At 41.3% G+C, this 15542-nt stretch overlaps 1 protein-coding gene across 9 annotated transcripts in view; it reads right to left on the reverse strand.

Moving 5' to 3' along the window:
- Map3k3 (mitogen-activated protein kinase kinase kinase 3) overlaps positions 1 to 15542 on the reverse strand; it is an 85243-nt gene that overhangs the window by 41810 nt on the left and 27891 nt on the right. For 7 of the 9 annotated variants that reach the window (XM_013033292.1, XM_013033294.1, XM_013033290.1 and 4 more), the window contains 2 exons: positions 14436 to 14476; positions 1385 to 1484 (listed from right to left, as the gene is read on the reverse strand). In XM_013033292.1, the coding sequence (XP_012888746.1) occupies positions 1385 to 1484; positions 14436 to 14476 (141 nt within the window). Of the gene's footprint in view, positions 1 to 1384; positions 1485 to 6790; positions 6832 to 14435; positions 14477 to 15542 lie in introns of all 9 variants that reach the window. The other 2 variants (XM_013033291.1, XM_013033288.1) reach the window with 1 other exon arrangement.

Raw genomic sequence — 15542 nt, forward strand, 5'->3', positions numbered from 1 at the left:
CATGCATGAAGCCCTGAGTTCCATTCTTTAGTACCACATACACAGGAAGTGGTCCTGGGTTCCATTCCTCAGTACCACATACACATGGAAGTGGTGCTGTGACTCAAGTGGTAGAGCACTAGCCTTGAGCAAAAAGAAGCTCAAGGACAGTACCCAGGCCCAGAGTTCAAGCCCCAGGACTGGCAAAAGAAGAAAGGAAGGAAGGAAGAGAGAGAGAGAGAGAGAGAGAGAGAGAAAGAGAAAGAGAAAGAAAAGATGGGGCTGGGAAGGTGGCTCAGTGGTAGAGCGCTTGCCTTGTATGCATGAGGCCCTGGGTTCGATTCCTCAGCACCACATAAGCAAAAAGAAAAAGGCTGGAAGTGGCGCTGTGGCTCAAGTGGTAGAGTGCTAGCCTTGAGCTGAAGAGCTGAGGCACAGTGCCCAGGCCCAGAGTTCAGGCCCCACGACCGGACCCCCCAAAAAAACAACAAAGAAAGAAAAAAGAATTTCTTCCTGGATGAAGTTCAAAGCAGGAATAAATAAGGACTGTTGGAGTAGGGTAAGGAGTGGTTAAATAAATCAATGGATAGATACTAATGAAATAAATAAGCTATAATCAGATATTAAACTCTGAGAGAATAATCTAGCATTTATGACTATAATCATACCTCCCCAACCCTGGCTAAATTTTCTGCATCTTGTTCAGGCTGTGCTAGAAAGACACTACTAAAAATGTAAGATAAACAAAAATAAGCTGTGGTCTTGGTAACCAAACATATTCCACAATGGAATTTTAGAACTACCTGTACTGAAGAAGTAAGGGGAGGGAAATAGCTGTATAATCTCCAATGTAGAAAAACAAAAACAAGGACTGGTGCAGGTGACTCATGCCTGTAATCCTAGTCTGTGACTTTTTTTTTTGCCAGTCCTGGAGCTGTCTCTGAGTTCTTGAGCCATAGCTTCACTTGTATGGGTTTTTTGTTTTGTTTTGTTTTGTTTTGAGTAGTTAACTGGAGATGAGTCTCCCGGGAACTTTCCAGCCCTGGCTGGCTTAGAACTATGATGCTCAGCCTCCTGAGTAGCTAGGATTATAAGCAGGAGCCATTGGTGCTAGCTATGAGACTCTTATCTCCAATAAACTACTCAGAAAAAACTGAAAGTGCACTGTGGCTACAGCACTAGTCTTGAACACAGAGAGGCTCAGGGACAGAGCCTAGGGCATGAGTTCAAGCCCCAAACTGCCCCCCCCGCCCTCCAGCAAATAAACAAAAATTTCAGTTGTTGAAATTTACAAAAGGGGTTTCAGCAGGAGGATATTAAAGAAACAAATTAGAAAATGCTCAGTTAAACAGAGAGGAAAAGGCAGGCAACTGTCCCTCTTGTCCCCACACTATGTCTTTCTCACCTCATTGTTCATGTAATGTAGATCAAGAGGTTGCCCAAATACTGTAGTCACCTTGTGCTCCACATCTTCATACCTCACAGGCCGGCTGAATGCTATAATTCTGAAAGGGAACAGGAAGACTGGTTAACTACATATTTAAAATTTAGGATTTAGGGCTGGGATGTAGTGGCAAAATGCTTGCTCATCAAGTGCAATGTCCTGGGTTCAACCCCCAGAAACAAAAAAGAAAAGATAAAAGCAAATTTAGAGTTTAGAAAGTAATGGGCTAAATATATTTTCCTTTTCTTCTCAATGTAAGATTTTCTTTTTTGCTTTCATTCAGTTTACCTTTTTGTCTATGGTTCCTCTCTCTCTCTCTCTCTCTCCCTGGACATTGTCCTTTAGTCAATGTCCTGTGTCTCCCTCCCCCCCACCCTTCAAATTGTTATAAAAGTAACAATTAAATTAGTAGTGTATGATTTTCATATTATAAAATTATACACAATTATAATTCGTTGACTAATTTTCAATTAATACTTTATTATTTATTCAGTCATGATACTTAAAAAAGTAAGGAATAATTTAGTTGCTAATAATTGGTAATAATTTCTAGGTTTTTGCTGGTTAGTTGGAGATATGAGTGTCACAGTCTTTCCTGCCCAGGCTGCCTTTAAATCTCAATCCTAACAGACTCCTGAGTAGCTAGAATTACAGGCATGAGCACCAGCACCTGGCTTTCTTTTTCTTATCTAACTTCTCATGTTTTCCCTGGGCATCTCAGGTTTGAGATTAACTCTCACAGGCATTGCTCAATCCCAACCAATTGTTTTATTCCATTAGGTAGGGCCTTTATGTCAATGTGAGTATCATAGCAGACTACTGAACTTAAAAATGGTTCCACATACTCTTGTTAAGAATCAAGCTAGAAAGCCTGGAGATCAAAGCAATTTGATAACATATATAGATAGATTACATTTTGAAAATATAGTCTAAAATCCTAAGTGACTCAATTCTAATACTTAAAAGGTCTTTTCTGTTTTTCACTTTTGAGATGTCACAGGAATTTCAATGATTATCCTTGAAATTGAGATTTCCTACTACCTTGAGATGTGAAAATACATATAAAAACCTTTATCTCAGTATACTCAGGCAGGACAAATCTAGTGGAGGAAGGGCAGCACTCAGTATAGTATGGACTCGAAACTTCTTTCCCTCCTCTATGCTTCCAGAAAGAAGTATACGGTCTTTCACATCTTCTTCCTTGCTCCTACAGACTAGGAAGTGGTGTAACTAGCTACTCAGAAGGCCTAGAGCTGAAGGATCTCAGTTCAAAACCACCCTGGACAGAAGAGTCTAAGAGACTCCATTTCTAATTCACCAGCAAAATGCTATACTAGAGGCATTGTCTCTGGTGATAGAGTGCCAGATATGAACAAGAAAGCTGACTAAGAGTGTCAAGCTCATTGAAGGGCATTTGGACTGATTCTATATCTTGGCTATGGCTCTTGCTGGGTCATAGGGTAGTGCTGTTTAGGCTTTTGAGGAACCTCCATATTTCTTTCCAGAGTTTTTGAATAAGCTTACCAACAAACAGTGTATTCGCGTTCCCTTTGGCTACATCCTTGCCAGCATTTGTTGTGTATTTTCTTGATAATGGCCATTCTAACTGGGGTGAGGTGCAATCTCAGTGTTGGTTTGACTTGAATTTCCTTTATGGCCAGATGCCCCTCAATAGACGAGTGGATCAAGAAAATATGGTATATATACATAATAGAATTTACTCATCCATTAGAAAGAATGATATTTGTATCATTCATAAGGAAATGGGAAGACTTGGGAAAAAATTATACTTAAGTAAAGTAGGCTAGACCCAGAGGAACAAGGTTGCATGGTTTCCCTTATTTGTGGTAGTAAATCTATAAGTAAACATGTTGGGTGATATGCAGATGGCTACAAATGAATTAACTGAAGTATAATAGACTCAAAGGAGAGCTCAAATAGTATAATTTTTTTTTTTAGAAAGACTAGGTCAAGCCAGGTACCAGTGGCTCGCATCTATAATCCTAGCTACTCAGGAGGCTGAGATCTGAGGATCATGGTTCAGAGCCAGCCTGGGCAGGAAAGTCCGAGAGACTCTTATCTCCAATTAACCACCAGAAAATGGGAAGTGGTGCTGTGGCTCAACTGGTAGAGCGCTCACCTTGAGCTGAAAAGCTCAGGGACAGCACCCAGACCCAGAGTTCAAGCCCCACAACTGACCAAAAAAAAAAAAAAAAAGAAGAAGAAAGAAAGAAAGACTAGGTCAGAACTCAAGAAAATCAGCACCAGGGCAGGGGCAGGGACAAGGAAGAGAGGTAGAAAAATGAACAGGGAAAGTGGGGAAGATGCAATTAAAAATCCACTGCAATACCACAAAGGAAGGGGATGGGTGGAAGTGGGGTGAGAATGTTGAAGGAGGTGACACTGATCAAAATGTATTGTATTTATAAACTACTTGTTAAATGGAACCTCCTTTTTTTTTGGCCAGTCTTGGAGCTTGAACTCAGGGCCTGGGCACTGTCTCTGAGCTTCTTTTACTCAAGGCTAGCACTCTACCACTTGAGCCACAACACCACTTCTGGCTTTCTCTGTTTATGTGGTGCTAAGGAATCGAACCCAGGGCTTCATGCATGCTAGGCCAAGCACTCTTACCACTAAAGCACATTCCTAGTCCCTTATATTTATTTTCTTCTCAAATCAACTATTTCAAGCAGTTGGTACTGTTAGGGGATATCTAGATGCTTTATGGATGGGTTATCTATGGAGATATTTTCTGGAGCCTTTGGAGAGAAGAATTTTCTCTTAATTCTGAGTAGCAAATCATATCCCTCACATTAGAACCTTAACAACAATTCAAAAGGGGCCAAGCCTTTCTGGAAAAAAATACCAAAGTGTTCTCAGATGTCCTTACTACAGTACTAGAAAAGGATCATACTCAGAGATGAAATTCTACTACACTGGCCTGGCAATGAGCTATCCTGAACCCCTAAAAGCAGCCTGCATCTGGTCAAGATTAGGAACCATGATTTCCAGATTTAGTAAGATCTAAACTTCCATCATTACCAGCCTCCCTATCAGTGTTCTGTCAATAAGGTTTTCAAAGGGAAAGAGATCCTATCTATAGTCCTCCTTTTTGTCAACCAATAGCTAAGAGAAAGGAGGCTCAAGAGTTTGTCCTCCAAGCTGGGCGCCCGTGACTCACACCTGTAATCTTAGCTACTCAGGAGGCTGAGATCTGAAGATTGCGGTTCAAAGCAAGCCTGGGCAGGAAAATCCGTGAAACTCTTATCTCCAATAAACCACCAGAAAACCGGAAGTGGCGCTGTAGCTCAAGTGGTAGAACGCTAGCCTTGAGCTGAAGAGCTGAGGGACAGTGCTCAGACCCAGAATTCAAGCCCCACGATCAACAACAACAACAAAAAGAAATATACTACCCATGGTCCCCATAAAATGAGAAGCCTACAATGACATCCTCAACAACAAAAAAAAAAACCCTCAAGATCTGAAGTTAGAGCTATATGGTATTAAGAAGCTTATATTTGGCTTCTCTGTATGAGCTCTCTAAAGTGCTCAATTCTGGACATAGTACACATTGAAACACCATGATTCCTGAAAACAGCTCCATAAAAAGAGAATGCACTGTTTTTAAAACCTTGATAACAACATGTTACTTAGTGCTTCAGAATGCCATTCCTGCCTGACCACCTTAAATATTTGTGGTTTCAATCTGGCAGCTTCTCTGAAATCAAACACATACACTTTCTTTAGTGTAAGTCTATTCACTGCAACAGCATATCATTTTGGGAACAGGGAATTCAGAAAACCATAACTGCATAACTAAATTCCAAAAAAAACCCAAAACAAAACAATTGAGCTTTTGATTCCATACCTACTTTTGAAGAATCTCTGCTGCTCCATTTTGGCCATCCAAAACCAAGTCAGGTAGAAAAAGTGGGAAAAGCAGCAACAATGAAATAGCAATTTAACTGCTGGCAAGAGCAATAGAAAAAGCTGAGAACAGAGCTTAGACCTTTGATTCTTCAGGTCTGGAGCAGCCCTAGAACCCATGTGGGAGCAAGAGGCTCTTGCATTGTAGACTACACTTTTCTCCGTGTTTCTATTAGTAGCCTCTGACAATTTTATACCCTTGTGAATGGATCTTTTTAAGGGAGAAATGCAACCATTCATCTCCTCTGGAGTTAAGTTTCAAAGCGGGTTGAAGCTGGGCACTGGTGGCTCATACCTGTAATCCTAGCTACTCACGAGACTGAGATCTGAGGATTGCAGTTCAAAGCCAGCCTGGGCAGGAAAATCTATGAGAACCTTATCTCTACTTAACCACAGTGTGCACACATGCAAACACACACACACACACCTAGAAATGGAGATGTAGCTCAAGTAGTACAGCATTAGTCTTGAGTACAAAAGCTAAGGGACAGTGCCCAGGTACGTGTGCGCACACACGCACACACACACACACACACACACATGCACACGCACACACACAGAGTTGAAAGGTGACAGCTGGCAGAGAACTCCCAAAAAAAAAAGAATGTGTAGAGTTACTGAGTTCCCTCAGTGAAACTCTTAAGTAGAAAGACATTCTTATAGGCATACATTGTACCTCTGTAAACACACAAAACAAAAGGAAAAAGAAAAGTAATGGGAGGGAGAGAAAGGCAAAGAGTAGGAGACAAATAATGAAAGTCACACATGCCTACAGCACACACTAATAGACATACATAATAGTCCATGTTCAGAGAAATTAAGAGTCATATTTTTCTCTGCTCAGAACTTCTAGCTTGGCTTTCCATAATAAATAAAATATTGACAATGAAGAGTTTTGTAACATTACTCTGATTCCTCTAACAAGGAAAAACTCAGTATATAGAATGAAAAATTTTCTATGTCCTCAAAGAAACTTTAAAAATCGATGGACTTGGTATCACCTCCCAGGACCTAGAGACATCACAAAGAAATGTCCAACTCATTAACCTGGCTCCTGATGTGGGCAAAAACTCTATAGGGGATAGCAGTGGGACCATGTCACTGGAGACCCCTGACTTCCTTTTAATGCCCACAGGTGGCACAACACTGCTTGTATGGAATCCATGACTCTGATAGAGCTCGAACCTCCCGTAGTAAAATGGCAAGGCCACACAGTAGCAGAACACAGCAGAATAGTAAAATATCAGCAGTTGAAATGGCTTCCAGTTCTAAGACCAGAAACAAGGTTCAACTTGTAGGCCAAATAAAACTTTCCCAGGTATGACCATACTCCAGCAAGTGGCCCTACAAGGATCATGACAGGGACATAGTTACCCAAGCTCCATGCTTTCTAAAGACTTCAGCACACAAGAGAAAACTACTGAATGGGAGACAACTTACCGCCTTTCCCCATTGTGCTCAAACTTGATTCTGACGTCACTCTGCCAAAAGGAATGATAGACAGGTTAGAGGGTTCTTGGGCACAAGTTATTCCAGTCATTTGCACATTCGTCTTGGGAAGTCCTTTGGTGACACTGGGTAAGCATCACCACTAGGCAAACACTTGATGGTTTTTGGTCCAGTTCCTCCACAGAGAAAAGTGTTCTCTTTTCAATGACTTATAACTTCCATTTTAAACTTTGGGCAACAGAACTCTTGGGGTAAGATTCCAAGATGATTGCTACAACCCGGTTGTTATGCTTTTACATGGCAACTTTCTGACCTCATATATTCTCCATTTCTACAACTGACTCTGGAATTGCTCCTACCATATCACCTCCTGAGCGGGATACCTTTCCTTCTTCCTCAGCTTTATCCAAAGTGACCACTCTAAGTAAAATCTGGGAGGTCAAAGATCATGTTTATCCTCTTGTATATCCCTAGTACTAAGCAAAGAATATGATATGTAATATTTTGTTAAATGGCTGAATGAATTGAAGAACAGAACTGTCGTAAATGTTTAAATTAAGGGGAAATAAGCAGGATGCAGTGCCTTGAACCTGTAGTCCCAGATCCAGGAGGCTGAGACAGGAGGATAGCTAGAGCTCAGGAGTTTGAGGTCAGTTTGGCAACACAGCAAGATCAATCTCTTTTTGAGAAGAGAGAAAGAGAGAGACAGAGAAAGAGACAGAGACAGAGAAAGAAGAGAAGAGAAGCTGGAATTCAGGATGTAGCTCATTACTACAGCACTTGCTTAGCATTCATGAGACCCTGGGTTGATCCCCAGCACTATAAAAAAATTTTAAAAAGAAAAAAAGAAAAAGAAGGAGAAATAGAATTGTTAGATTTTTCTTAATGAAAGAGACATTATTAAAGATTAAATGAGCAACCTGAGAGGGCTTAAGAAAATGACAAGAGTTGTTTTTTATTTGGGGGGAGGGTCCAGTCGTGGGCTTGAACTCTGGGCCTGGGTACTGTCCCTCAGCTCTTCAGCTCAAGGCTAGTGCTCTACCACTTGAGACACAGCGCCACTTCCGGCTTTTTTCTTTTTGCTTATGTGGTGCTGAGGAATCGAGCCCAGGGCCTCAGGCATACAAGGCAAGCGCTCTACCACTGAGCCACCTTCCCAGCCCAAGAGTTGGTTGTTGATGGAACACACCTGTAACCCTAGCTACTTGGAAGGCTAAGAGCAGATGAATCTCAACTTAAGGCCAGACTGGGTAGAAAAATTCCTAAGACCCATCTCAAAAATAACCAGCAAACATAGGGTTGGCAGAGTAGCTCAAGTGGTAGAGCCTCAGCAAACAAAAAAGCCCTGAGCTCAAACTCCAGTACGCCACCAAAGAAAAGAAAATGAGAAGAGAGGGAAAGAGATATTGCAGGAGAAAAGAACAGTCATAGAGGAAAAGAAAAGACTGCTAAGAAGCTTGCAAATACTAGCTGAAGGAAACAAAGTTCATAGTTGATTAATGAAAATTACACTGAGAGGGGGAAGAGGTGACATTGTCCAAAAAGAAATGTGCTCATTACCTCATTTATGTAATTGTAACCCTTCTGTACATCACCTTTGAAATAATAAAAAAAAGAAAATTATACCGAGAAAAATAAATTAATAGAATATGGCTGGAGAGAAAGAAAAGTGCTTCAGATTATCTAACCATAAGAAAAACAGCAGTCAGAGAATGACAGAAAAAGGAGAGTTTAAAAGGAAGGAAGGGTGTATGAAAGACTTCCTTTTCTCAAGGGATTAAGGATAGAGAATTCTCTTCCAACCCACTGAATTACAACAGTGGCTATAATTTAGTTCTAAACATTATTGAGGATCCCAGTGAGATTTCATTTATGTAACTTTTTTTTTTTTGGTACTGGGGATCGAACCCAGGATGTTGCACTTGCTAGGCAAGTGCTTTGCCACTGAGCTACATCCCAGCCCTCATTTATGTGAATTATAACTATTAAGATTTACTACATGACCTGGGCACAACAAATAGCTGGGCACAGTTGTGCACAACTGTCACCCCAAGCTGTAAGAGAGAATGAGATTAGAAAAATCAAGGTTTTAAGGCAACCAGTGCAGAAATGTCCAGAGACTTGTCTCTATGGAGGGAAGATAGACACAGTAGTATGCCTGTAGTCTCAACAATGACAGGAAGCCTAAAGTAGACTGAGAGGTTCAGGTTGGCCAGGTGGAAAGAGAGAGCCTATCTGAAAAATCATCAGCAAAAAACTGGTCTAGACGCTTGGCTCCATAATATCATGCCAATTTAGCAATCACAACACTCCAGTAGCTAGGATTACAGGCATGAACCACCAGCACCTACCTCTTATTGATTGATTGGTCCTGGGCCTGGTCCTGGGCCTCTCTGTGCTCAAGGTTAGCACTCTAACACTTGAACCACAGCGTCACTTCCCGCTTTTTCTATGTGGTATTGAAGAATTGAACCCAGGACTTCATGCATGCTAGGCAAGCACTCTACTACTAAGCCACATTCTCAGCCCTCATACTTATTTTCATTTAAAAATAGCAATAATGCCGGGCACCAGTGGCTCACATCATAATCCTAGCTATTCAGGAGGCTGAGATCTGAGGATCATGGTTCGAAGCCAGTCCTGGCAGAAAAGTCTGTGAGGCTTGAAGTAGAGCTGTGGCTCAAGTGGTAAAGTGCAAGCCTTAAGCTAAAAAGCTCAGAGACAGCACTGACGCCCTGAGTTCAAGCCCCAAGACACATACACACATAGCAATAAAGTGCAAGCCTGTGTTCAAGCCCCAGGACACACACACACACACACACACACACCCAAGACACACACACACACCCAGGACACACACACACACCCAGGACACACACCCACACCCACACCCACACCCACACCCACACACACACACCCACACCCACACACACACACACTAAAGCTTGCCCTGATAGTAAATATCAGTAATCCTAGCTCTTCAAAGATTGATAAACTCAAGGCCATACAAGTTCATGAAATAAGCAAGACCCTCTCTCATTAAACCAAAACCATACATAAAAACCCATCATATGTTAATATAAATTTTTCATAGAAATAATTATACTTTCAAAAAATAGGCATTTTAAATCTCTTTAATGTATGGTTTAAGACAACTGGATTCTTTTTTTTTTTTTTTTGCCGGTTGTGGGCCTGAACTCTGGGCCTGGGTGCTGTCCCTTGGCTCTTCAGCTCAAGGCTAGCGCTCTACCACTTGAGCCATAGTGCCACTTCCGGCTTTTTCTGCTTATGTGGTGCTGAGGAATCGAACCCAGGGCCTCATGCATGCAAGGCAAGCGCCCTACCACTGAGCCACCTTCCCAGCCCCAGACAACTGGATTCTTGTGCCTGCTTGTTTTCAATCTACTGTAATAGCATACATCAGTAGCCTCTGGAAAAATGTATTGTACTTTCTTGAAGAGGAAGAGGGTGAAAAGGTATTATGTACTCCCAGCTTCCATTAAAGTGCCTTACAGAATATCCTAGGGTTTTCCTAGATCATACTCTGAGAACCATTGAACTAAAATGTAAGATTATCATGTATTCATTCATTCATTCATTCTTTATTGTGCCTGTCCTAGAACTTGAATTCAGGGCCTGAGCACTGTCTCTGAGGGTTATTGGTTTTTTATTTTGTTTTTGTTTTTTAGCCAGTCCTGGGTCTTGCACTCAGGATGTGGGCTCTGTCCCTGAGCTTCTTTTGCTCAGGGCTAGCACTCTACCACTAAGCCACATTCTCAGCCGCCCTGAGCTTTTTCACTCAAGGCTAGCACTCTACCCCATGAATCACAGCTCCATTTCCAGATTTTTTTTTTTTTGTAATTTAGTGAAGATAAGGTTCTCATGGACTTTCCTGCCTAGGTTAGCTACAAACTAATCCTCAGATCTTGGGCACACACACACATATACACACACACACTTAACCTCATTGCAATTCAGCTTCTTCTGGAAGAACTAGGATTTAGCTCCTGGAAGCCTCACTCTTAATTATCAAGTTGTACTACAAATTAGTGTCACACAAGCAAATGAGGTTTATTTCACTTACACACACACACACACACACAGTCTTCAAAAGAAACATTGGCAAGGAAGTCCATGAGACTATTATCTCCAATAAAATCAGAAAAAGCTGGAAGTAGTGTTGAGGCTCAAAGAGTGCTAGACTTGAGCACAAAGAGGCTCAGAGACAGTACCCTAGCCCTGAGTTCAAGCCCCAAAGACCAGCAAAAAAAAGAAAAGGAAAGGAAAAGAAACACTGGAAGAAACTTTATATGGCTTGACTTACATGACCTGACTTTTTGGAACTCATGAAGAAATGGCAAGTTCCTACATCTGGGGTAACAGTGGCATCAGAACCAGGAGATTGGGGTACCAATCATGCAGCAAGCTAACATTGTGGGTAGATGGAAGCAAGAAACCAGGAAGGCAGAAAGTTCTTGTGTGATCTGCATTCTAGACACACAGGCAATGGGAGGGTGGAGCGGTGATGTAGCAGAAACTATTAAATCTAGTCAAGTTTTATTTGAGTTTTTTCACTGGATTCTTTTTTTCCTTCCCCCAAAATGCTATACAGTGATAGTCAGAGCCCTCCAAGGCATGGTTCTTGAGACATGCTGCCACACTCTGACATACCACCCTCCAGTTTCCCACACACTCTATTCCCACTTAGGGCTCTGGAGTATCCTAAGTGCTTAGTAAATGTATAGTCCTGTCTACCCCTACAAAGTAGATTACCACATCTTTTCAGTGCTCCTGCCTATAGCCCAGCACAGTTAGTATAGTTCTCATTATTTTTTTTAATTGAGTAACTGTAACAAAGCTCCAATAGACTCTTCTCCCTCTCAAACAAGCCTTCCCCCGTTACTAACATTACATTAATAAAGTACACTTCCTTCTGTTACAATTAATCAACATTGATAAGTTAACTGAAGTCTGTAATTTATTCAATTTCTCAGTTTTTTGGTGTTAATTTTTATTTTTGCTTTTAAAAAATCGTGGTAGACTGAGGGCATAGCTTAGGAGCAGAGTTTGCTGGGGCAAGCTCAAAACTCTTGAGTTCAATTCTCAGTACAAGTATAGAAAAGGAAAAAAAGGTTAAAAAATAATAGATCTCATTCTCTACCTATCTCTGTCTCTTGCTTTTTGCTTTTTTTTTTTTGGAGACAGGGTCTCATATGTAGTCCAGATCTTGGTTTGAGCTGCTTAAAATTCTTCTGCCTCAGTCTCTCAAATACTTGGGATTACAGGCATTCACCACCACAACTAGCAAAAGCTCTCATTCTTTAACTGGGACATTGTATTTAGATAAACCTATTAAGGAGCCTCCCAAGTCCCTTGATATGACTGAAGGAACTCAATTTTATTTTATTTAATTTTATTTCTTAATAGATCATAACCCCGACACTCTACATGAAATTAGTCAAGGGGCTGGGAAGGTGGCTCAGTGGTAGAGAGTTTGCCTTGCATGCATGAGGCCCTGGGTTTGATTCCTCAGCACCACATAAGCAAAAAGAAAAAAGCCAGAAGTGGCACTGTGGCTCAAGCGGTAGAGCGCTAGCCTTGAGCTGAAGAGCTGAGGGACAGTGCTCAGACCCAGAATTCAAGCCCCACGATCAACAACAACAACAAAAAGAAATATACTACCCATGGTCCCCATAAAATGAGAAGCCTACAATGACATCCTCAACAACAAAAAAAAAAACCCTCAAGATCTGAAGTTAGAGCTATATGGTATTAAGAAGCTTATATTTGGCTTCTCTGTATGAGCTCTCTAAAGTGCTCAATTCTGGACATAGTACACATTGAAACACCATGATTCCTGAAAACAGCTCCATAAAAAGAGAATGCACTGTTTTTAAAACCTTGATAACAACATGTTACTTAGTGCTTCAGAATGCCATTCCTGCCTGACCACCTTAAATATTTGTGGTTTCAATCTGGCAGCTTCTCTGAAATCAAACACATACACTTTCTTTAGTGTAAGTCTATTCACTGCAACAGCATATCATTTTGGGAACAGGGAATTCAGAAAACCATAACTGCATAACTAAATTCCAAAAAAAACCCAAAACAAAACAATTGAGCTTTTGATTCCATACCTACTTTTGAAGAATCTCTGCTGCTCCATTTTGGCCATCCAAAACCAAGTCAGGTAGAAAAAGTGGGAAAAGCAGCAACAATGAAATAGCAATTTAACTGCTGGCAAGAGCAATAGAAAAAGCTGAGAACAGAGCTTAGACCTTTGATTCTTCAGGTCTGGAGCAGCCCTAGAACCCATGTGGGAGCAAGAGGCTCTTGCATTGTAGACTACACTTTTCTCCGTGTTTCTATTAGTAGCCTCTGACAATTTTATACCCTTGTGAATGGATCTTTTTAAGGGAGAAATGCAACCATTCATCTCCTCTGGAGTTAAGTTTCAAAGCGGGTTGAAGCTGGGCACTGGTGGCTCATACCTGTAATCCTAGCTACTCACGAGACTGAGATCTGAGGATTGCAGTTCAAAGCCAGCCTGGGCAGGAAAATCTATGAGAACCTTATCTCTACTTAACCACAGTGTGCACACATGCAAACACACACACACACACCTAGAAATGGAGATGTAGCTCAAGTAGTACAGCATTAGTCTTGAGTACAAAAGCTAAGGGACAGTGCCCAGGTACGTGTGCGCACACACGCACACACACACACACACACACACATGCACACGCACACACACAGAGTTGAAAGGTGACAGCTGGCAGAGAACTCCCAAAAAAAAAAGAATGTGTAGAGTTACTGAGTTCCCTCAGTGAAACTCTTAAGTAGAAAGACATTCTTATAGGCATACATTGTACCTCTGTAAACACACAAAACAAAAGGAAAAAGAAAAGTAATGGGAGGGAGAGAAAGGCAAAGAGTAGGAGACAAATAATGAAAGTCACACATGCCTACAGCACACACTAATAGACATACATAATAGTCCATGTTCAGAGAAATTAAGAGTCATATTTTTCTCTGCTCAGAACTTCTAGCTTGGCTTTCCATAATAAATAAAATATTGACAATGAAGAGTTTTGTAACATTACTCTGATTCCTCTAACAAGGAAAAACTCAGTATATAGAATGAAAAATTTTCTATGTCCTCAAAGAAACTTTAAAAATCGATGGACTTGGTATCACCTCCCAGGACCTAGAGACATCACAAAGAAATGTCCAACTCATTAACCTGGCTCCTGATGTGGGCAAAAACTCTATAGGGGATAGCAGTGGGACCATGTCACTGGAGACCCCTGACTTCCTTTTAATGCCCACAGGTGGCACAACACTGCTTGTATGGAATCCATGACTCTGATAGAGCTCGAACCTCCCGTAGTAAAATGGCAAGGCCACACAGTAGCAGAACACAGCAGAATAGTAAAATATCAGCAGTTGAAATGGCTTCCAGTTCTAAGACCAGAAACAAGGTTCAACTTGTAGGCCAAATAAAACTTTCCCAGGTATGACCATACTCCAGCAAGTGGCCCTACAAGGATCATGACAGGGACATAGTTACCCAAGCTCCATGCTTTCTAAAGACTTCAGCACACAAGAGAAAACTACTGAATGGGAGACAACTTACCGCCTTTCCCCATTGTGCTCAAACTTGATTCTGACGTCACTCTGCCAAAAGGAATGATAGACAGGTTAGAGGGTTCTTGGGCACAAGTTATTCCAGTCATTTGCACATTCGTCTTGGGAAGTCCTTTGGTGACACTGGGTAAGCATCACCACTAGGCAAACACTTGATGGTTTTTGGTCCAGTTCCTCCACAGAGAAAAGTGTTCTCTTTTCAATGACTTATAACTTCCATTTTAAACTTTGGGCAACAGAACTCTTGGGGTAAGATTCCAAGATGATTGCTACAACCCGGTTGTTATGCTTTTACATGGCAACTTTCTGACCTCATATATTCTCCATTTCTACAACTGACTCTGGAATTGCTCCTACCATATCACCTCCTGAGCGGGATACCTTTCCTTCTTCCTCAGCTTTATCCAAAGTGACCACTCTAAGTAAAATCTGGGAGGTCAAAGATCATGTTTATCCTCTTGTATATCCCTAGTACTAAGCAAAGAATATGATATGTAATATTTTGTTAAATGGCTGAATGAATTGAAGAACAGAACTGTCGTAAATGTTTAAATTAAGGGGAAATAAGCAGGATGCAGTGCCTTGAACCTGTAGTCCCAGATCCAGGAGGCTGAGACAGGAGGATAGCTAGAGCTCAGGAGTTTGAGGTCAGTTTGGCAACACAGCAAGATCAATCTCTTTTTGAGAAGAGAGAAAGAGAGAGACAGAGAAAGAGACAGAGACAGAGAAAGAAGAGAAGAGAAGCTGGAATTCAGGATGTAGCTCATTACTACAGCACTTGCTTAGCATTCATGAGACCCTGGGTTGATCCCCAGCACTATAAAAAAATTTTAAAAAGAAAAAAAGAAAAAGAAGGAGAAATAGAATTGTTAGATTTTTCTTAATGAAAGAGACATTATTAAAGATTAAATGAGCAACCTGAGAGGGCTTAAGAAAATGACAAGAGTTGTTTTTTATTTGGGGGGAGGGTCCAGTCGTGGGCTTGAACTCTGGGCCTGGGTACTGTCCCTCAGCTCTTCAGCTCAAGGCTAGTGCTCTACCACTTGAGACACAGCGCCACTTCCGGCTTTTTTCTTTTTGCTTATGTGGTGCTGAG

The sequence above is a fragment of the Dipodomys ordii genome, unplaced genomic scaffold (genome assembly GCF_000151885.1).
Source record: "Dipodomys ordii isolate 6190 unplaced genomic scaffold, Dord_2.0 Scaffold165, whole genome shotgun sequence".
In the NCBI taxonomy this organism is placed as follows: Eukaryota; Metazoa; Chordata; class Mammalia; order Rodentia; family Heteromyidae; genus Dipodomys; species Dipodomys ordii.